This window comes from Trichomycterus rosablanca, chromosome 12, assembly GCF_030014385.1.
Source record: "Trichomycterus rosablanca isolate fTriRos1 chromosome 12, fTriRos1.hap1, whole genome shotgun sequence".
NCBI lineage: Eukaryota > Metazoa > Chordata > Actinopteri > Siluriformes > Trichomycteridae > Trichomycterus > Trichomycterus rosablanca.
Genome location: NC_085999.1, coordinates 35,958,441 through 35,983,010, shown reverse-complemented (window position 1 = coordinate 35,983,010; position 24,570 = coordinate 35,958,441). Strand labels below are relative to the sequence as shown.

The 24,570-nt window shown below is 42.0% G+C and overlaps 1 protein-coding gene across 1 annotated transcript in view; it reads left to right on the top strand.

Moving 5' to 3' along the window:
- The window catches only part of thsd7ba (thrombospondin, type I, domain containing 7Ba), a gene marked incomplete at its 5' end in the record, with an annotated part of 260,282 nt that overhangs the window by 119,305 nt on the left and 116,407 nt on the right, over positions 1–24,570 (top strand). The window contains 4 exons of the mRNA XM_063005709.1: positions 5,156–5,404; positions 7,654–7,823; positions 11,523–11,681; positions 19,433–19,633. Of these exons, the coding sequence (XP_062861779.1) occupies positions 5,156–5,404; positions 7,654–7,823; positions 11,523–11,681; positions 19,433–19,633 (779 nt within the window). The remainder of the gene's footprint in view (positions 1–5,155; positions 5,405–7,653; positions 7,824–11,522; positions 11,682–19,432; positions 19,634–24,570) is intronic.

Genomic DNA, 24,570 nt, shown 5'->3' with positions numbered 1-24,570 from the left:
TCATGACAGGGCAGATAGTTACTGGTTACTGGTTTAAGTCTTTAATATCAAACACAGTCATGGACAATTTTTAATTCACCTCACTTGCACGTCTTTGGATTGTGGAAGAAAACCGGAGCTCCTGGATGAAATCTATATTTATTATTATTAATTACTATTATTATTATTATTATTAAATTATTATTATTATTATTAAATTATATTATTATTATTATTAATTATTTTATCATTATTATAGTTTAATTATTTATTATATCTAATTTTCTCTCCTTATTTTCTCTCCTTTTTTCATTTTCTTTATTGAACTTGTAAATAATAGATATATTTATATTATACTTTATATTTAAAATATACTGTACTTATAATTAAGTGGCTGCAGCGAGAAAGAGAAAATCCCTTACTCACTTTCTTAACTGTTTATCCAGTTAGGGTTGCGGGTTGGTGCGTGATGGAGTAACACCCTGGACGGGGTGCCAGTCCATCACAGGGCAGACACACACACACACACCCATTCACCTATAGGGCAATTCAGTGTCTCCAGTTAACCTGACTGCATGTTTTTGGACTGTGGGAGGAGTTCCCGGAGGAAACACACACACATGGAGAACATGCAAACTCAGCACAGAAAGGACCTGGTCTGCCCTGCCTGGGGATCAAACCCAAGACCCTCTTGCTGTGAGGCGACAGTTCTACACAAGTCTCTGTTATTACTCTGTACATGGAGCGGAAGAGAGATGCTGTGTCCCAAATACCATCCTACACACGTCTAGATATCCAATAATGGTCTCTATTTTAAGCACACTGTATAGAATGTAAGTGAAATCTGCACAGACTGGATATAACACTAGAAACACAGTCAAATTTTAGGCAGGACATGAGACTGATAACGCTGCTGCTGCTGGTGTGAGTGTTTGAATATTCAGCATCTGTAACAGCTGCTAAGAGAAAATAGTGTTGTAGGTAACATCACTGGCATACAGTTACTGTGTGTTTATGCTACATGTTTAATGTATTTCAGTGTGTGTGTGTGTGTGTGTGTGTGTGTGCATAATTTATAATTTGAATTAAGCTGTTTCACACTTGTGGCACGGTGGCTCGGTGGAGCGGTCCTGGTCCTTTCTGTGTGGAGTTTGCATGTTCTCCCCATGTCTGTGTGGGTTTCCTCCAGGAGCTCCGGTTTCCTCCCACAGTCCTAAGACGTGCAGTCAGGTTAATTGGAAATCCAAAATTCCCCCTGTGTGTGTGTGTGTGTGTGTGTGTGTGTTTGGCTCGGTGATGGACTGGCGACCTGTTTGGAGTGTTGCCTAGCTTTTGCCTGGTGAGTCGGACCCACAGCGACCCTTCATAAGATTAAGTGGTAAAACAGACAATGAATGAATGAATTTGAACTTACCTTCAGCAGAACCCCCAACCCACCCCACACACACGTAACATTTGATGGGTGTGGCTGAAACACCTAAAACTTAATGATTTAAAGGGCTTTTTTACCATATATTGTACAGCAGGGCCTATTTTTTTTAAACCAGCAGTAGATGTGGAGTAAATTAATAGTTAGAGAAATGTTTAATGCTGTTTGTTGAGAGAGTTGGTTTTTCAGGTCAGGTTTATACTGGCTACTTTAATGAAGGTGACGATTTACACTCTATAATTAACATAATATTCATTCATCACTCGTTAGTGTAAACCTAATAAAAACACACTCGTTTCGACGTCTTTTGTACCTGAGTTCAGTGTCAGCCCAATTATACTCTAATTACCGAGTGAAATGAAACACAGCCGTGCGCTGGCCTGATGAGAAGCGTGCAGTAATGAAAGTGCAGCGTGAGCTTTCCAGCCATTTGTGTAATTACGTTTTACGTTGTGTTTCAGTCGTTTGTTGCAGTGGATCGGGGTTCTGAGTAAGAGATGCTTTGCTAAATAGCTTTAACTGAGCGTGAAGCTGGCTGATGTTCCTCAGTACAGAAACTTTTTCAGACTTTCACTCCTGATTGGATTCTGTACAGTCAATCAAATAAAATGTAAAGTATCAAAAATATTTAATAATAATATTAATAATAATAATAAAATAATAATAATAATAAAATAATAATAATAATAATATTAATAATATTAATAATAATAATAATGGTAATAATAATAATAATATAATAATAATAATAATAATAATAATAATAATACTGATAATAATAATAATAACAATGATAATAATAATAATTATAAAAATAATAATAATAATAATAATAATAATAAATATAATAATAATAATAATAATAATAATAATAATAAATTTTATTTTTAGGCGCCTTTCATGACACTCAAGGTCACCCTACATTACACAATCAGCAGTAAACACGTAATAAACAATCAACATTAAATTTACACAGTTACAATCACAGAGGGGGAAGTGTGTTCCAAAGTTTGGGTGCAGCGTAAGAAAAGGCCCTGGCACCCACAGTACAAAGCTTAATGGGTGGAATGTCCAAAAGACCTGCTGTTGAGGAACTCAAAGATTAGGATGGGGTACAGATCTAAAGTAGATCTGTAAGATAGACAGGAGAGCGGTTATGACGCATTTTACACATTATTTATATTTAAATATTTAAATTGGGTGGCTCGGTGGGTAGCACTGTTGCCTCACAGCAAGAAGGTCCCGGGTTCGATCTCCCCATGTCTGTGTGGGTTTCCTCTGGGAGCTCCGGTTTTCTCCCACAGTCCAAAAACATGCAGTCAGGTTAATTGGAGACACTGAATTGCCATATAGGTGAATGGGTGTGTGTATGTGTGTGTGTGTGTGTGTGTGTGACTGCCCCACGATGGACTGGCACACAGTAACACCCCCCCCACCCACCCACCCCCCCCAGTGAAATATTTAAATCTTTTTTTAATATAACAGGCTCTGCTGACATCTGTCTGTGTGTTGTGTCTGCTGGTCTGTCTGTGTCGTGGAAAAATAAGGTCAGATGATAAAAAGAAAACAAAGATTATAGTTGCCTGGATTGAAGAATTTATTGGCACGATCGTGGGTTCTTACAGCAGTGTATGAACTGAAGAACAAGGAACAGAACTGTGGGCCTCCCTTTATACTGTTCTAGTCACATTGGACTTTGAAACCTCCGTTCTGTGATAACTACTGTTCCTTATCTGCTTACAATATTCAACAACAGCTTAACTACAGACATTTGGATGATACCAAATGAACGTTGCCTTTTGGATTGCATAGTCCCAACGGTAAAGTCCTCTGAGGGGTAACACTAATGTATATGCTTCAGAATCTGAGGCAACAGTTTGGGGAAGACCCTTTTCTGGTCATTAACCAAAAATTATCATCATTTCTACAAGTACCACAGTTTAAAATCCACCGACATAAAGCATTACATGAAGTTTCATCCAGCACAGGGTCTAACACTGAGCAGGCTCTGGACCCACCAAGACCCTGATAAGAATAAGAGCAGCACTAAATCTATATGTCACTGTATGGTCAAATGTATGTGGACACATATTCTTATATTGAGTTCTTCCTCCCCTTCCACGTTGAAACAATAACAGCCTCCACCTTAAGGGCTTTTCACAAGATTTCGGGATGTGACTGGTTATTGGTACCCATTCAGGTGCATAATGTCCGCTCAGGTGGCGCAGCAGTAAAAACACACGCTGGAACCAGAGCTGGGATTTCGAATACATCGTATCGAATCTCAGCTCTGCCTGCCGTCTAAGGCTGAGCGGCCACATGAACAACGATTGGCCTGTTGTTCAGATATGGGTGGGACTAAACCGGAAGGGGTCTCTTTCCCATGACTGGTGCAATTACGACCTCTGCTGGCTGATTGATGGCGCCTGCACAGAGATGAGAAAAGAGTGCTCTCAGGGTGCATCTCTCCGTACACAACACTGAGCTGCACTGCACTCGTCAAAGTGTAGATGATAAGATGCATATGGCATGCTGCCCACGTGTCGGAGGGGGTGTGGGTTAGCTTCGTTCTCCTCAATCAGAGCAGTGATCGGCATTGGTGGAGAGGAAGCATGACGCAATCAGGCAATTGGATGCGCTAAAAAGGGAGAAAAAGGGAGAAAATGCATAAACAATATATAAAAAAAATACAATAAAATTCAGGCACATAATTGATGTTCCCATTCATACCAAAGGTGTTGAACATCCAAAAGTTCAGCTCAGGACTCCAAGCAGGCCACTGTAGTTTATTCATACCAAACTTGTCAAGCCATGTGTTTATGGATGGCCTTCATGCTGGAACTGGATAATCACAGCGATAGGTGTTGCTGATTTGAGAATCTGATTTGAGGGTGTCCACATACTTTTGTACCTTCAGATCTTCAGATGGTTTTGTGGCTCTGCCCGTGCCACTGGCCCATCTTGTTGAGGTTTCAATTATTTGTGGCATTTCAGTGCTTTTCTTCTACCCTGTAATCCAGATCACACACTGGTTCTCATGTCACTTCGTCTCATCTTCGTCTGTCAGTCACTCGTACAGCCGGCGTCCTTATCTCCATTCATCTAAATGTCAAACAGCAGAGACACGTGTCCTCCTCCGTCCCGCTGCGTCCTCCCACGCTCAGTCCTGACGTGCTCTTTACTCAGCTTTATTTTCAGCACAGAACTGATGTGTTAGTGTGTTGTCATACAGTTTTGATAGCCTGTTAGCGTCCCATACATGTTGCTAGAACATACATTTCTAGAAGAGATGTTCCAAGAGTCAAGGGCATGGGCGCTCAGGTGGTGCAACGATAAAACACGCTAGCACACCAAAGCTGACACCTTAAACTTGTCGGTTTAAATCTCAGCTCTGCTACCGGCAGGCTGGGCGCCTACACGAACAACAATTGGCTTGATGTTCCAGGGAAGGGTGCAGGTGAAAAGATGCAGTCGGCTACTGCACACGTGTCGGAGGGGGTGTGTGTTATTCAGGACAGGATTTTGAAGAATGTCTGTGGGAATTTGTACCCGGTCAGTCCAAAAATGACAGCATTTGTATGACTGGGGACGTACTAGGTTAAAAAAGCCTCAACTGATGTTCCAGTTCATTCCAAAGCTGTTCATTGTAAACGGGTTTCTGGACGTACACGTTCCTTACAAGAAGAACTTAGACACACCTACAAAAATCCTTTTCTTTATTTATTTCTTTCTTGTTGTTGTTTTCAGTCTTTGCGGACAGGGCGACTCTCCACCCACCTCCCGTTCCTGTGTGATGCCCAAAGACTGTCAGACTTCTGACTGGTCCTCATGGAGTCCATGCTCAAAGACCTGCCAGTCATCAGACCTATCGCCTGGTTACCGTTTTAGGAGTCGAACTATAATTCTGCCGGCCGTTGGTGAAGGAACAGAATGCCCCGCCCTAGAGGAGAAGGAGGCCTGCAACATTATTGGGGATTTGCTTTCGAAGTGTCCCAGGTACGAGAACAGTAATAAATAAAATTAAGTTCTTAGGTTTTCTACACTTATTATCCATTTTATCAGCTCCACTTACCATATAGAAGCACTTTGTAGTTCTACAATTACTGACTGTAGTCCATCTGTTTCTCTGCATGCTTTGTTAGCCCCCTTTCACCCTGTTCTTCAATGGTCAGGACCACCACAGGACCACCACAGAGCAGGTATTATTTAGGTGGTGGATCATTCTCAGCACTGACATGGTGGTGGTGTGTTAGTGTGTGTTGTGCTGGTATGAGTGGATCAGACACAGCAGCGCTAATGAAGTTTTTAAACACCTCACTGTCACTGCTGGACTGAGAATAGTCCACCAACCAAATATATCCAGCCAACAGAGCCCCATGAAAGCAGGTTAAAAAGTATGTAGAGAAGCAGATGGACTACAGTCAGTAATTGTAGAACTACAAAGTGCTTCTATATGGTAAGTGGAGCTGATAAAATGGACAGTGAGTGTAGAAACAAGGAGGTGGTTTTAATGTTATGGCTGATCGGTGTAACATTACTAATCAGCCATACTGCACCACACTGTATAAAATCAGATAAAAACAGTAGATTTACATTTATGACATTTAGCAGATACTTTATCCCACCTTGACTGGATATCAAACTTTAGCTCTTTTTGTTGAATTGGTTTTTAAATGAGCTTATTTACTTTCCACATCAGGACTCTCAGAGTTTAAGCTCTTCTGTAACGTTCTTTTGATTGTAGCAAACTGAGCCAAAATCAGTTGGACACCAAGCCGGTCAGAATCCCTTTTTGGAGACTTGTAGCTTTAATCCAGAGCCAGAAGTCAATGTAGCAGCAGGGAGGTTTATAGGTGGATCCATACTTAGATTCAAACACACAGTCAGACCTCCAGACACGAAACTAAAAGTATCTGGACATAAGAACTTAAAAAAAAATGGAATCTAAAGCCCCGAAAAAGTCATGGATTAATTACCGAGTAACTTGTTTCTTTATAAGAGGCTCAGATTATGTTTGTGACGCCAGTCTACCACCAAGTCAGAATTACTGACAATACAGGTGAAGCTAGTTTAATAAACCTTACTCATATGATTAAAGCTAGTCAGCTAATTTGGCTAACAAGATAATTCTCCTGATAAAAGTAAAACACACTTCCGCATGATGACTGATGCTAATTAGCTAATTTAGATGGTGCAGCAGGCTGATAATCAAGTGGTGCTACCAGGTTGATCAAGCATTCAGCTGATGCATTTGGTCATTTCTGATGGAGGAAAGGTGGGATAGGGTTTCTTCTCAATTACACTGCAACAGTGACTCCTGCTGTCTGGTCAGGACAGCATCACAATAAGAAGGACGACAGCGGGAATCTTCGTAGGGCTTTGTAAGAGAATCCACCACTGGATGATGTAAAGAAGTGCCCGTCAATTTCACACTTATCAAGAGTGGAATTAATAGGGAAGCTGTAGCCTAGTGGTTAAGGTACTGGATTAGTAATCAGAAGGTTGCCGATTCAAGCCCCACCACTCCCAGGTTGCCACTCTTGGGTCCCTGAGCAAGGCCCTTAACCCTCAATTGCTTAGACAGTATACTGTCACAGTACTGTAAGTCGCTTTGGATAAAAAGCGTCTGCTAAATGCCGTAAATGTAAATGTAATAGTGAGTTTAATATGTCTAGATCAAAAGAAAAAGCAAAGTAACAGACATTTACAAGTTTTATTTTATTTTTTATTGGAAACAAATGGGTGCCAGAAGCAGCTGAAATCTTTTTTTTTTGGAAGGTGGGAGAGGTTTGGAGAACTTTAGCTGAAGCCACTGTAGCAGCAGGGAGATTTTTACATGAATCCATACTCACATTCAAACACACAGCCAGACGTCTAGACACAGAGCACAAAAAACCTGGATATAAAGGCCTTTAGGTCATGCCAGGAATATTATTGGACATTTTTACATTTAAAGGAAAAAAAAAAAAAACCTCTGTTAAGAGCAGTAGAGTGAATAACATTAATGTAGACCGTACTGAACTCTCAGAGAGTCTAATCTGAGTTTTATCTGACCACCATGGTTCTAATCTGACCACACTGTGGTTCAAACACATCAGAACATCAAAACTACAAACACTGTACAAGAAGATCAAACTGTAGATGCCAACATGATCTCACAATGGTCAAACCTACAGTATAAATGTACCCTAAAATGTGTTTTATTTTACATGCCATTCATTCTTTATTGTTTACCCGTGCTGCAGGTACGAGTGGAGGACCACAGACTGGAGTGAGTGTCGGGTCACTCCCCTCTTTAGTCCTCATGAACGGAGGAGGGTGAATATCAGCTCTCTGTGTGGAGGAGGAATACAAACCAGAGGAACGTACTGCATTCAGGTTCATCGTCACGGTTCATCCCAAAACGGACAAGATGGTACATAAAGATCTATTATCTAGCTGTTTGTCTGACCATCCATCCATCCATTTATCCATTCATCCACCCATCTATAGATCTACCCATCCATCCACCCGTCTATTGATCTACTCATCCATCCACCCATCTATTGGTCTACCCATCCATCCACCCGTCTATTGGTCTACCCATCCATCCACCCATCTGTTGGTCTACCCATCCATCCACCCGTCTATTGGTCTACCCATCCATCCACTCATCTATAGGTCTTTCCATCCATCCACCCATTTATAGATCTTTCCTACCCATCCATACATCTGTCCAGTTGTCCATCCATCCATCCACTCATATATCCATCCATCCAGCCATCCATCCAGTAAATTGGTATAAACGAGAGTGACTTATGCACTAGCTGTGGTTCTACACTGTGTTTAAAGGTACTGGGCTTTACTGGCCTGGTTATGTCCTAAAAAGAGAACGCTGTTCTAGTTAAAGAAACATTTACCCACAGCATTTCATTTATCTTCATTAAACACATTCTGAAAAGGGGCACGGTGGGTTCTGACTCTCTGGTCTACCCATCCATCCACACATCTATAGGTCTTTCCATCCATCCACACATCTATAGGTCTTTCCATCCATCCACCCATCTATATGTCTAGCCACCCATCCATTTACATTTACATTTTCAGCATTTAGCAGACGCTTTTATCCAAAGCGACTAACACAATGAGCGGAACACGATGAGCAATTGAGGGTTAAGGGCCTTGCTCAGGGACCCAACAGTGGCAACTGGGTGGTGGCAGGGCTTGAACCGGCAACCTTCTGTTTACTAGTCCAGTACCTTAACCACTGAGCTATCACTGGCCCCATCATCCACCCATCTATAGGTCTTTCCATCCATCCACCCATCTATTGGTCTTTACATCCATCCTCCCATCTACTGACCTACCCATCCATCCACCTATCTATATGTCTAGCCATCCATCAAACCATCTATAGGTCTTTACATCCATCCTTCCATCTATTGACCTACCCATCCATCCACCTATCTATTGGTCTACTCATCCATCCACCCATCTATTGGTCTACCCATCCATCCTCCATCTATAGGTCTTTCCATCCATCCACCCGTCTATTGATCTACTCATCCATCCACCCATCTATTGGTCTACCCATCCATCCACCCGTCTATTGGTCTACCCATCCATCTACCCATCTATTGGTCTACCCATCCATCCACCCGTCTATTGATCTACTCATCCATCCACCCATCTATTGGTCTACCCATCCATCCACCCGTCTATTGGTCTACCCATCCATCCACCCATCTATTGGTCTACCCATCCATCCACCCGTCTATTGGTCTACCCATCCATCTACCCATCTATTGGTCTACCCATCCATCCACTCATCTATAGGTCTTTCCATCCATCCACCCATTTATAGATCTTTCCTACCCATCCATACATCTGTCCAGTTGTCCATCCATCCATCCACTCATATATCCATCCATCCAGCCATCCATCCAGTAAATTGGTATAAACGAGAGTGACTTATGCACTAGCTGTGGTTCTACACTGTGTTTAAAGGTACTGGGCTTTACTGGCCTGGTTATGTCCTAAAAAGAGAACGCTGTTCTAGTTAAAGAAACATTTACCCACAGCATTTCATTTATCTTCATTAAACACATTCTGAAAAAGGGCACGGTGGGTTCTGACTCTCTGTTAAAATACTATACACAAGGCAAGACTAGTGAGATGGAATAGAGAGACTTTTGTACATAGAAATGCTTGTGGTAAGACACCAGTACAATTTCCTTAGGCATCAAGACTGATGAATGTCCTTTATGTCGGGTAATTTGGTGCCAATGATGCACTCAGCCGACTTTACCACCCTCTGAAGCACTTTACAGGTGGTGACGGAGAAGCTGCCACACCATGCAATGATGTAACAGCTCAGGATGCTCTGAACTGTACAGTTGTAGGAATTCCTGAGAATAGTAGTGGCTAGATCCGAATTCCTGAGCTTTGGCTGTGTGAGCTGTCCATGTGAGGTCACCAGTGATGTTTAGGACACTCTAAGAACCTTAACACTGCTGACTGAAGGGGGTTAGGAGTGACAGGTAGGAAAGGAAGGCTCACAAAGACACATTTGATGTGGAGGAATTCCAGTGGCGAGCACAGAGCTCTGGTCTCAACTCCACTGAACACCTTTGGGATAAATTGGAATGTCTATTGTGAGTCAGGTTATTATCAGTGCCAAATCAAATGGGCACAAATTTACCCAGAAATCTTATGAAAAGTCATCAGTAAGTGCAGGCTGTTATATTCACAGAGCATTGATGTATATCTTTAAATGTATGCCCATAGTTGTACAACAAGCTCATGATCTGGTGTCCACATACTTTTGGCCATATAGTGCATTTTCTCTAGAGTTGAGCTAAACTGACTTTCTGTACCCACTATTGATTCTTCTTCTATTGATTCTTTTCCCAGTGGTCCGTCTGTTTTGCTTTTTGCTATGATTTCTCTCTCTGTATCGTCCTACTTGTCCCACTTGCATCTGTTTGTCTGCACTATATGGCCAAAAGTATCCGGACACCTCAACATCTCATCAGTAAACATGGCTACTTCTCTTTGCTGTCAGACACTGAGGTTAAACATTCCAGTTTATTCCCAACTTGCTTGAGGGTATTAATGTTAAAGTTCTAAGCAAGTTTGTTTACAATTTTTAAAGCTTGTTGAGACTGATACAATTAATTATATAAAGAACATTATGTGCTCACTAACAGAATGGGGAAGGCCCTTTCATGTCCCAAAATGACCTGTACCACTGTGCACTGAGGTCCCTAAATATGTGGTTTTATGAGTTGCTCCAATGTGAAAATTATTGGAAGTCAGGTCTTCTAGGGCGGTAACCCACTACGCATGAGATCCAGGGATACAGAGTTTTGAATCTCAGTTGTGCTAGCATCTTGTCAAGCGTCTGCTGAACAGCCTAACCAATGGGAGGTACACTTGTCAGTGTCAGGAGAGTTGCATTACTTTATCCACTGAGCTACACTGCCCATCCATTCATTAATTCATCTGACTATTCATCTCTCTATACTTTTGTCTACGTTTGCATTTGTCAATGTTCATCCATTCATCCATCCATCCACACATCTATCCATTTATCCATCCATTCATTGTTCCATCCACCCTTTCATCCATTCAACTATCTACTCATCTATCCATCCATCCATCCATACATCCAGCCATCTATTGGTCCATTCACCCATCTATCCATCCATCCAGCTACACATCCATCCATCCATCCATCCATAAATTCATCCATCCACCTATGCATCCATCCATCTATTGGTCCATCCATCCATCCATCCATCTATACATTGATCTATCCAGCTACCCACCCACCCATCCACCCACCCATCCATCCGCCCATCCATATACTATGTGTCCATCTGTCTATATATTAAACTTTATCATAAATCCAGTATAATTAACAGTTTTGTTTGGGATGTGATCCTGTTTCCTGTCTAGTGTTTCCCAACAGAGGTTAACAGAGATAAAAAATAGAGATAAAAACAAATGAAAAAGGAGAAAATATATATCATCAAATATATCTAGTTTATAATATCTCTCTCTCTCTCTCTCTCTCTCTCTCTCTCTCTCTCTTTCTCTCTCTCTCTCTCTGTTTTTTTCTTTCTGTTTTTAGTCTCTCGGCCCGTGAGTTCAGGACTGTGTGATGATGGGGACGTCCCTCCCTCAGTTAGGCCCTGTTTTCTTCCCTGCTCTGGTTCCTGTCTGCTCTCCACCTGGTCCTCATGGGGTCCCTGTCTGCCTGAAGACTGCACAGACCCCCAGCAAAGAAAAGGTGTCTGTCTGTCTGTCTGTCTGTCTTTGTAATTTAGTATATTTTATCAAACCCACTTTTTCTGAGATCTCGGGATCCAGGGCTGTCTGTTCCAGCACATCCCAAAGCCGCTGTGTGTTCTCTTTCTTGCACCAGATACGATTTGCATAGTGAGCTACAGCTTTAGTGAACTGAATTCTAACTTCAGACAGTCAGTTTTCACCCGCTCAGCACCGTCAGCTGCCGCGAGCATGGATTTACTCTACATGTGGCCTTTTCTCCATCTTATTTTAGCTCCGTCTTTTATCTTCATCCCTGCAGAGCTTTTCTTTTTATTACGTTTCAAAGCTTAGGTCTGCTGAACCCGTGCCCACACACACACACACACACACACACACACACATATATACATATATATATATACAGTGTATCACAAAAGTGAGTACACCCCTCACATTTCTGCAGATATTTAAGTATATCTTTTCATGGGACAACACTGACAAAATGACACTTTGACACAATGAAAAGTAGTCTGTGTGCAGCTTATATAACAGTGTAAATTTATTCTTCCCTCAAAATAACTCGATATACAGCCATTAATGTCTAAACCACCGGCAACAAAAGTGAGTACACCCCTAAGAGACTACACCCCTAAATGTCCAAATTGAGCACTGCTTGTCATTTTCCCTCCAAAATGTCATGTGATTTGTTAGTGTTACTAGGTCTCAGGTGTGCATAGGGAGCAGGTGTGTTCAATTTAGTAGTACAGCTCTCACACTCTCTCATACTGGTCACTGAAAGTTCCAACATGGCACCTCATGGCAAAGAACTCTCTGAGGATCTTAAAAGACGAATTGTTGCGCTACATGAAGATGGCCAAGGCTACAAGAAGATTGCCAACACCCTGAAACTGAGCTGCAGCACAGTTGCCAAGATCATCCAGCGTTTTAAAAGAGCAGGGTCCACTCAGAACAGACCTCGCGTTGGTCGTCCAAAGAAGCTGAGTGCACGTGCTCAGCGTCACATCCAACTGCTGTCTTTGAAAGATAGGCGCAGGAGTGCTGTCAGCATTGCTGCAGAGATTGAAAAGGTGGGGAGTCAGCCTGTCAGTGCTCAGACCATACGCCGCACACTACATCAAATTGGTCTGCATGGCTGTCACCCCAGAAGGAAGACTCTTCTGAAGTCTCTACACAAGAAAGCCTGCAAACAGTTTGCTGAAGACATGTCAACAAAGGACATGGATTACTGGAACCATGTCCTATGGTCTGATGAGACCAAGATTAATTTATTTGGTTCAGATGGTCTCAAGCATGTGTGGCGGCAATCAGGTGAGGAGTACAAAGATAAGTGTGTCATGCCTACAGTCAAGCATGGTGGTGGGAATGCCATGGTCTGGGGCTGCATGAGTGCAGCAGGTGTTGGGGAGTTACATTTCATTGAGGGACACATGAACTCCAATATGTACTGTGAAATACTGAAGCAGAGCATGATCCCCTCCCTCCGGAAACTGGGTCGCAGGGCAGTGTTCCAGCATGATAATGACCCCAAACACACCTCTAAGACGACCACTGCTTTATTGAAGAGGCTGAGGGTAAAGGTGATGGACTGGCCAAGCATGTCTCCAGACCTAAACCCAATAGAACATCTTTGGGGCATCCTCAAGCGGAAGGTGGAGGAGCGCAAAGTCTCGAATATCCGCCAGCTCCGTGATGTCGTCATGGAGGAGTGGAAAAGCATTCCAGTGGCAACCTGTGAAGCTCTGGTAAACTCCATGCCCAGGAGAGTTAAGGCAGTTCTGGGAAATAATGGTGGCCACACAAAATATTGACACTTCAGGAACTTTCACTAAGGGGTGTACTCACTTTTGTTGCCGGTGGTTTAGACATTAATGGCTGTATATTGAGTTATTTTGAGGGAAGAATAAATTTACACTGTTATATAAGCTGCACACAGACTACTTTTCATTGTGTCAAAGTGTCATTTTGTCAGTGTTGTCCCATGAAAAGATATACTTAAATATCTGCAGAAATGTGAGGGGTGTACTCACTTTTGTGATACACTGTATATATACATCGATCAGCCATAACATTTAAACCACCGCCTTGTTTCTACACTCACTGTCAATTTTATCAGCTCCACTTACCATATAGAAGCACTTTGTAGTTCTACAATTACTGACTGTAGTCCATCTGTTTCTCTGCATGCTTTGTTAGCCCCCTTTCATGCTGTTCTTTAGTGGTCAGAAGATGACCAACTCAAACAGCTGCAATAGATGAGCCATCGTCTCTGACTTTACATCTACAAGGTGGACCAACTAAGTAGGAGTGTCTAATAGAGTGGACAGTGAGTGGACACGGTATTTAAAAACTCCAGCAGCGCTGCTGTGTCTGATCCACTCATACCAGCACAACACACACTAACACACCACCACCATGTCAGTGTTACTGCAGTGCTGAGAATGATCCACCACCTAAATAATACCTGCTCTGTGGTGGTCCTGTGAGGGTCCTGATCATTGAAGAACAGGGTGAAAGGGGGCTAACAAAGCATGCAGCATGACATATGGACTACAGTCAGTAAATGTAGAACTACAAAGTGCTTCTATATGGTAAGTGGAGCTGATAAAATGGACAGTCAGTGTAGAAACAAGGAGGTGGTTTTAATGTTATGGCTGATATGTGTATGTATACTGTGTTACCATCAGTGCAATGAAAGCTGAAGCTGTAATTGGAATAGGATAGCCACATACTTTTAGCCATATAGCGTACTCCACCCAGGAGTGGACATTAGTTCATTGCAGGTAAACACACACACACACACACACTTTTAAAAGGTGGCAGCGAGCTGGAGTACAAGGAGAAACTCCAGAGTTACTACAGGCAGCAGTGGAGCCTAAATCCCTGGAGCTGTTAAGGACCGGCACTACCTGCTGTGCCAACTGTGCCACCGTACAAGCGATTATCTGGTAATTATAAGCAGTAGGAGACAGGAAGTGATGCGTGAATGTTGTACCACCGCTACTCTTTCCCCCTCAATAATGACAGTGGCGGGGAAACTTTTAATTATACACGCGCGCCCGTGTGCCACGCTCGATTTTATTTTTCCACTTTTGGAGGTGACAAACAAGCACTGACGATGATCCTTATGCACAAGTGTGTGTGTGTGTGTGTGTGTGTGTGTGATGGTACAGGGTTTAAATACACTATATGGCCAAAAGTATTGGGACATCACGTCAAATTATTATTATTATTATACTGTATTATTATAATTCATGCATTTCAGCCACAAAGAAAATGATATTCTTTTAACTTTGCAGCAACAGTTTAGGGAAGGTCCTTTCCTGTTCCAGCACAGTATGCCTGTGCTTTATAAATGCAGTTTAAAGAAACTCCATTGTCCTGCACAGAGTCCTGACCTCAGCACCACTGAAGAGCTTTGGAATGACCTGGAACATCAACTGATGCTTTCTTGACCAATATCAGTGCCCAGTCATACAAATGCTCTTTGGACTGAATAGGCACAAATTCCCAGAGACATGATAAAAAATCTTGTAAGAAGCCCTCTCAGAGGAGTGGCTAATGTTCTAGCTGGACAGATCGCATAGAGGTCACTTTATTTTAATATCATTTACTTTGTAATGGAATGTCCAACAAGCTGAAGGGCAGCTGTAGCTTAGTGGTTAAGGTACTGGACTGGTAATCAGAAGGTTGTCGGTTAAAGCCACAAAACTGCCAGGTTGCCACCATTGGGCCCTTGAGCAAGACCCTTAAACCTCAGTTGCTTAGACAATATACTGTCACAGTACTGTAAGTCGCTTTGGATAAAAGCGTTCTTTGGAGGTTCTTGGATTATCATGGAAGACCGGTTCTTTGGGGGTTCTTGGATTATCATGATAGACCCTTTCTTGGGTGTTTCTTGGATTATCATGGTAGACCCGTTTTTGAGTGGTTCTTGGATTATCATGGTAGACCCGTTCTTAAGTGGTTCTTGGATTATCATGGTAGACCTGTTCTTAAGTGATTCGTGGATTATCATGGTAGACCGGTTCTTTGGGGGTTCTTGGATTATCATGGTAGACCGGTTCTTTGGGGGTTCTTGGATTATCATGGTAGACCGGTTCTTTGGGGGTTCTTGGATTATCATGGTAGACCGGTTCTTTGGTGGTTCAGTCAGTCTACTTTAATATAATTTCATTTGTAAAGGAATGTCCAACAAGCTGAAGGGCAGCTGTATCTTAGTGGTTAAGGTACTGGACTGGTAAGCAGAAGGTTGCCAGTTCAAGCCCCACCACTGCCAGGTTGCCACTGTTGGACCCTTAAACATCAATTGCTTGGACAGTATACTGTCACAGTACTGTAAGTCGCTTTGGATAAAAGCGTTCACTAAATCCCATGTAAATGCAAGCTGATGGTCAGGTGTCCAAATACTTCTGGAAAATACATTTTCAGGTCTTTCAGCTTTATTCCATCCATGCACAGGCTTCTCCCTGCATCTGTATTCACGCCTGAACTGCTACAGGTCACATTTTCATCACACCGACTCTTTCTGAGCCTGTGAAGGGAAATAAGAGGTGGGTGTTTGCTGCCGTTCTTTGGAGGTTCTTGGATTATCATGGTAGACCCGTTCATGGGTGGTTCAGTCAGTCTACTTTGATGTCCATCAAGCTGAAGGGCAGATGTAGCTTAGTGGTTAAGGTACTGGACTGGTAATCAGAAGGTTGCTGGTTCAAGCCACACCACTGCCAGGTTGCCACCGTTGGGCCCTTGAGCAAGGCCCTTAATCCTCAATTGCTTAGACAATATACTGTCACAGTACTGTAAGTCGCTTTGGATGAAAGTGTCTGCTAAATCCCAAAAATGTAAATGTAAGCTAATGGACAGGTGTCCAAATACTTCTGGAAAACACATTTTCACTCTTTCCTTCATCCCCTCCATGCGCCGGCTTCTCCCTGTATCTGTATTCACGCCTGAGCTGCTACAGGTCACATTTTCATCACACCGACTCTTTCTGAGCCTGTGAAGGGAAATAAGAGGTGGGTGTTTGCTGCTCGTGATGCTCGGGCCCCCCGGTGCACAACATTGATGTATTAGAGGGCTTCCAGTGCAACGTAGCCGCGGGCGATAGCGCTCGTTTCAAAGCTTCAGATCGCTGCCGCTGCCGTCTCGCTGATTTTCTCAGGACTGTGGAGTCAGGACTCTGTACAGAAGCGTGGGAGAAAGACGCCCCCCGGCCAGCGAGAGCACCGCACGCCCACCGAGAAGCGTGGAACACGGGGAGAACAGACGGAGCTTCAGATAAACACCTCTAATCCATCTGGCTTCAGGCTTTGTTGTTATTAAGAACTCGTTCTGTTTTATCAGATCCGGTTTGGTGTCAGACAGGAATTTTCTTCAACGTTATTGTTACTGTTTTTGCTTGTATTGCTCTGCTGGGGTCCGAGGCTGGGTTCGGGTCAGTAACTTACTTCCTGTTCACTTTGTACAAATGTATTTACTTTTACTTACTGGTCCCGTGGGTTTAGTACCACCCAGAAATACTGGGAGATGGGCAGGAATACATAATAAACAGAACAGCAATCCATCACAGCACAAAACACTCCCACTAACTCACTCACTCATTTACCTGCACATAGGTGCAGTGTAGAGCAGCCAATCCACCTGCTGCATGTTTTGGGACGTCAGAGAAACCTAATTATTATTAATTCCTACTTGGCTGCCTTGGGGCCTACTGGGATATATTGTAAAGCTCACCTGACTTTGGACAGTACCAGTGTACATTCATGGTAGACCTGTTCTTTGGTGGTTCTTGGATTATCATGGTAGACCCGTTCTTTGGGGGCGGTACAATGGCCCGGTGGGTAGCACTGTCGCCTCACAGCAAGAAGGTCCAGGGTTTGATCCCTAGGCGGGGTGGTCCGGGTTCTTTCTGTGTGGAGTTTGCATGTTCTCCCTGTGTCTGCGTGGGTTTCCTCCGGGAGCTCCGGTTTCCTCCCACAGTCCAAAAACATGCAGTCCAGGGTGTTACTGTGTGCCTTGCAACCATTGAAAAGCTGGGATAGGCTCCAGCACCCCCCCCCCCGACCCTAATTGGATAAGCGGTTAAGAAAGTGATTTAGTGGTTCTTGGATTATCATGGTAGACCCGTTTTTGGGTGGTTCTTGGATTATCATGGTAGACCCATTCTTTAGTGGCTTTTGGATTATCATGGTAGACCCATTCTTTAGTAGTTCTTGGATTATCATGGTGGACCCGTTCTTTAGTGGCTTTTGGATTATCATGGTGGACCCGTTCTTTAGTGGTTCTTAGTAGTTCTTGGATTATCATGGTGGACCCGTTCTTTAGTGGCTTTTGGATTATCATGGTGGATCCGTTCTTTAGTAGTTCTTGGATTATCATGGTAGACCTATTCTTTAGTAGTTCTTGGATTATCATGGTAGACCCATTCTTTAGTAGTTCTTGGATTATCATGGTGGACCCGTTCTTTAGTGGTTCTTGGATTATCATGGTGGACCCGTTAGTGGTTCTTGGATTATCACGGTGGACCCGTTAGTGGTTCTTGGATTATCATGGTAGACCCGTTCTTTGGGGGTTCTTGGATTATCATGGTAGATCCGTTCTTTGGTGTTGGTTTGGAATATATTTACTCATCCAGGAGAAAATCTTCTTAGCATAAGGTTGCAGTGTAGGTTTTGTTCTGCCTTTGGCAAAGAGACCAGTGTTTAAATGAAGTGTTCCAGGTTGTTGACAGGACGGCTGCTGGAGTTTTGGAGAACCTGAGCGTTCACTTGACCTTTTTTGACTTTACCTCACAGTGCAGTGCTTTGCATTCGGATCGAAAAAGCTCTTTGAACATCATCCGAATGATGAAATATTAATGACGAGCAGCCTAAACGTCTTGGGGAAGTACTGACAGGTAAGAGGTTCTGCGGCTGAGTGCATGAACCTTTAACATCATCATTAACCTTGTCATGCACAAAATTCTGCTTTTGTCGTCGATGAGACGTTTTTGAGTTGACGTTTATGGATGTCAGTACTGATTACTGTACCATCGCGTCATGTTGAGTTGATGGGTATGTACACTACATAGCCAAAATTATTTGGACCTTTGACCATGAGCTTGGTGGACGTTCTATTACAAACAAATGGTAAAAACAAACAAATGGTATTAAAATAGTGTGACTTCTCACGAGTATTTAATATGTGAAATATAATTATATTCACAAGTAGCTTAACATAAAAGGAATTACTCTATATGTGGACACCCATCTTAATTATTTAGTTGAGGTGTTTCAGCCACACCCATTGTGTAGTTTATAAATTAAAGTACATGCCTCCAAGTTCATGGAAACTATTTGCAGAAGGCTCTTCAACAACATGATATCCATTAAAACATGGTTTGATGAGCTGACAACTGGCCTACACAGAGCCCTGACTTCCCACTAAAATCCTTTGAGATGTATTGGAATGATGATTGCAAGACAAACCTTCTTGTCCAGCATCAGTACCTGATCTCACAAATGGTCTCCTAACTCTATGGTTACAGCTTATATTTGGGTGTCCACAAACTTTTAGCCTTATTGTTTGTTCCTCAAACATAGGAGTCACAGAGATCCAGTGGGTCAGGGCCAAAAGACCAAAATGTAAAGCTGAAGTTAAGAAGCAAATAGTGGCGCTTGGAACTTTTATGTATGTGGCTCGAGCTTCATCACAGGTGGAAGTTTTGTACCTTAGCTTTGAGTGACCTTCCTCTGGTTCTTCATCTTTCCTCAGGCTACAGGGAGAGGAGGAGGAACGTCTTAGAAGAAGGATCTGGAAGCTGGAGATATTGTGAGCACCTGGTGGAGTTTATGTCCTGTGAAGATCCAGTGTGTTTTACGTGGTGGATTCAGGATGAAGGAGTCTGTGTGCCCAGGGAAGGAACTTGTGGACCTGGATCAAGAACTCAGACTGTAGCCTGCATCAACTCTAAAGGTACTGGATAATAACTGGAGTTATTTATGTTAAAACACTGGTACTGGTTAAGTACTGATTAAGTAATGCCTGAGTACTGATTGAGTAATGTTTGAGTACTGATTAAGTACTGATGGAGTAATGCTTGAATACTGATTGAGTACCGCTTGAGTACTGATAGAGTAATGTTTGAGTACTGATTGAGTACAACTTGAGTACTGATGGAGTAATGCTTGAGTACTGATTGAGTACCACTTGAGTACTGCTTGAGTAATGTTTGAGTACTGATTGAGTAATGTTTGACTACTTTTTAGTGATATTTGGGTACTAGAGTACTGTTTAAGTACTACTGGAGTAAAATTTGAGTTCTGTTTAAGTAATGTTTAAGTACTGTTTGAGTACTGTTTACTGGTGTATTAACATTTGAGCAATTTTTGAGGGATAGTAGAGTACTGTTGAGTACTTCTTGAGTAATCTTAGAGTACTATTTGAGCAATCTGAGTAATGTTTAATGTGTGAGTAATGCTTGAGTACTGTTTGAGTAATGTTTGATTTGTGAGTAATGCTTAGGTAATGTTTAAGTAATATTTGAGTAATTTTTGAGTAATTGTTGATGTCTAAGTAATGCTTGAGTAATATTTGAGTACTGTTTGATATGTGAGTAATGCTTGAGTACTGTTTAAGTTATATTTGAGTACAGTTTGATGTTTGAGTAATATTTGAATACTTATGAAACTGGTAGAAAAGACTGTTTAGCTCAGACACTTCTGCCTGGTGGGCGGCATGGTGGCTCAGTGGGTAGCACTGTCACCTCACAGCAAGAAGGTCCTGGGTTTGATTCCCAGGTAAAGCGGTCCAGGTCCTTTCTTTGTGGAGTTTGCATGTTCTCCTTGTGTTTGTGTGGGTTTCCTCTGGGTGCTCTGGTTTTCTTCCAAAATTGCCCTGTGTGTGTGTGTGTGTGTTTGCTCCGTGATGGACTGGTGACCTATCTGGAATCGTTCCCACTGCGACCCTGAACAGGATAAATCAGTGGTAAAACAGACCGTGAATAAATGAACATCTGCTTGATGTCTTTTGTTTCTCTAAACGTTCAGGACTTGGTGTGTTCTGAGTTTTGGGGAACATCTTGCTCCTGTTACCGTTGTGTAGGGATTGTAAATTAGAAGAAAGATGGCAGGTAGATGGAACGGGTGGCGCGGCGTGTAATTGTTCATTTCTTCAGCCTATAAATCTAATTGCATCTTTTTTTTTTTTACATCTTTTATTATCCTGTCACAATAGATTATGTGGAGCTTTATTAAGGAGGCAGAGAAGCATCGGAATGAATTAGCTAATGAAGTCTCCTGATGAGAATTGACGTGGAGATGTGAGAGCAGGTGCAGAGGCCGTTTTGGGGGAAACGGAAGGAAATTGAGCTCATTGCTCACTCACATTTTGCTCGTCTTTACACTGTGGAAGACGGATCGACACGAAATACATGAGATATGAGTCTGTGCTGCATTATATATTATATACACGATATGGACAAAAGTATTGGGACACCTGTTCTAATTAATGAATTCATGTGTTTCAGCCACAACAGCTTCTAACAGGTGTAATAAATCAGTTATATAAAGGAAATTATATGCTTTAACAACAGTTTAGGGAAGGCCCTTTCCTGGACCATCATGACTGTGACCCTGTGTACAAAGCAAGGTTTAAAGAAACTCCTGTCAGAGTCCTGACCTCCATGTACCATAAACTGGAACATCAACTGAGGCTTTCTTGACACAAATGCTGTCATCTTTTGACAGAATGGGCACAAATTCCCATACACAGACATACTTCTTTCAAGAAGTCTTGCAGGAAGCCTTCTCAAAAGAGCTGTTGTTAATATCTAAAAAGGTCCTAAAGAGGTCACTCTGTTTTAATACCATTTGTTTTTAAAATAGGATGTCCAACAAGCTCACGATCAGGTGTCCAAATACTTTTAGATAAATCTAGAAGATTTTAGAAAAATCTGTTTGCATTTCTTCTGTTCATTGCACTCGCTAGTAATGAATCAGTAAAAATATGATTTTGCACAAAGAGAAAAACGCAACACATTTTAATTATATTTTCATTTATTTAAACTATAAAGTTATTAATGACCCTTCATTATTTCCTAATCAACCAGTTCACACACAGTCAGGCTTTAGGTCCTAATAAATAATCTTTAACTTAATCAGTAAATTCAGGCTGGAAAGGCTTAACAAAGTTTTGTTTTGTTTTTTACTATGTCATACTTAAAGTGTAATGAATAGGGATGTAACGATGCACCACAAGACAGTTAAAAATCGGTGCACATGTGCCACGGTTCGAATCGGTTATTCATTTAAGATGAATCGATATGTACTTTAAACAGCAGAGGGCGCTGGCTCTATTCACCTCGCCTGGTTGACGGCACTTCACAAAGTTGCCAGGTAGAGGATTTTCCAGCCAAATAATTTTATGTCAGGATACTTTCTTTATTTGTATTATTCATTTATTTATTTATATAATGTTGGACTTGTTTTAAAATTTCATTTCAGTTTTTTTTTACACAATAAGCATTATTTGGCATAGTTTGTACCTACCTCAGAAATAAAAGGGCATTCTTTATTCAGATAAATAAAAGATAAGCACAAATACAGTATTTTTTTTTTAAGTAAAATAATAAAAGGAAACTTTGTCATAATTTGTCTTCAATTTTATTTTATTTAAAAAATTCGTATTGTGACCCCAGTATCGTGAATTGTGTTGCATCGTGGGTAGAGTGTATCGTTACATCCCTAGTTATAAAGCTATTTCTAAGAGTCTAGGACTCTACCGAATAACAGTGAGGGCTATTTTCTCCAAATAGGGAAAATTACAAGGATGTTTAGCCTGCTCTTGTTCCTCCAAGTGTCACAATATATCTCAGAAAAGTCTCTTAAACATCAGAGACACTATATGGCCGAAAGTATCCGGACATATTACAATTAGCTTGTTAGACACCCCATTCTAAAAGCTTGGGCATTAATGTGATGGCGCCACCACTCTTTTTTAAGACAATGACAACCTTTTTTTTCTTTTGGGAAGGCTTTTCATGAGATATTGTACTGTGTTTGTGGGAATTTATGCCTTTTCAGCCTAAAAAAAAAACACTTGTGAGGTCGGGCACTCATGTTAAACAAGAAGCAAATAATTGTTTGCAATTATAGTCAAATGGCGACAGTCAAACATGATGTGATGGTTTGGGGTGGGTCACTGTACGACTTGCTATTATGATTTACATTTGTGGCATTTAGCAGACGCTTTTATCCAAAGAGACTTACAATTATGACTGACAATTCAAACTATTGAGGGTTAAGGGCTTTCTCAAGGACCCAAAAGTGGCAACTTGGTGGTGCTTGAACCAGTAACCTTGTGATTACTAGTCCAGTACCTTAACCACCGAGCTACCACTGCCCACAGAGAAAAAACTAAATTTCACTCTATTAGAATATTATGGAGGTGAATGGTTGCCTGTCTGTGAGCTGAAGCTGAGGTGTATGTACAGTTCAGCAGGACAAGCGTCCAAAATACAAGAACAAGTTTATCTGAATGGAATTTGGAGCAGCCTAGTCAAAGTCCTGACTTATACCTAGTAGAGATCCTGTGGTCTGAAACAAGCGACTCCAGTCTGAAAACCAGTGCTGTGATATAGGTGTTGGAGAACTTTGTTCTTTACTTAAGTTCTATAATGTCATGTTCAGTTCATCTATGGAATTCCAAAGTTGGTTAAAATGTGTAATTTTGCTTAGCTCGTTGTGTCTGGATTGTTTCTCGATACATGGATGCTAAACGCCTCAAGCAGGCAATTAAGGTCTGTAAACAATGTCTAGCATATTATCCAAATTAGCATGCTATTTGTTCTGGGGCTAATTAAAAATTATGTGCACTTAATGCTGATTAATTCCTGTAAGATACTGTAAGAGAGACTGTTATGATCATGAAAAGCTCTCGTCTTTTATTTTCACCGTAATGAACACTGACTTTGTCTGTTTGATGTGTGAAATTTAATTAGGTCCATATCTGTAGATAAAAGACTTTTACGCAGCAGGATAGAACCGGCTAATGATAGTTATTGGCATCAGAATTAGCCCATTGATTGTGGTAATGTTGGCGCTGAGAGGCGGGGGTAAATCGGGCTTCGAGTGGGTCGAGATCTATTGTTATTTAACCCGAGCGCTCGGGCTGTACGGCTAATGGAAAGCTTTGTGGGATGAGAGTGCTATTCAGGGCTGTTTTTTTTTTATTCTAGTGGTGGATTTATTTCCAGGTTTCAGGATAAGAGAACAGAACAGGACGCTTCTGATTATTCTGCACAATAATTTATAGAAGGGCTTGAGGAAGTGTCAGGGTAACTGAGGGCAGAGGGTGAAACTTTTATACCATCCAGATCCACCAACCAACTGAGAAAGTGTGTGTTACAAAAATGTAAAAAATGCCACTCAGGTGGCACAGCGGTAAAAACACACGCTGTTCACCAGAGCTGGGATCTCGAATACATCGTATCGAATCTCGGCTCTGCCTGCTGGCTGAGGCTGAGCAGCCACATGAATAATGATTGGCCTGTTGTTCAGATAGGGGCGGGATTAAACCGGATGGGGACTCTCTCTCAGACTAGTGCGATTACGACCTCTGCTGGCTGGTTGGTGGCGCCTGCACGGAGATGGGAAAGGAGTGCGGTAGAGGGTGTGGCTCTCCGTACACAGCGCCGTACTGCACTGCACTCGTCAAGTGTAGGTGATAAGATGTTCAATTGCTGTGCACGTGTCGGATGGGGGCGTGGAGCAGCCTCGTCCTCCCCAATCAGGAGCAGGGACCAGCATTAGTGAGAGGATGATTGACGGGCAGAAATTGGTTGCGCTATTGCGCTATATAAAAAATTTACAAAAAAAGTAAACAAAGCAAGTGTGGTGAAGTAAAAATACCAG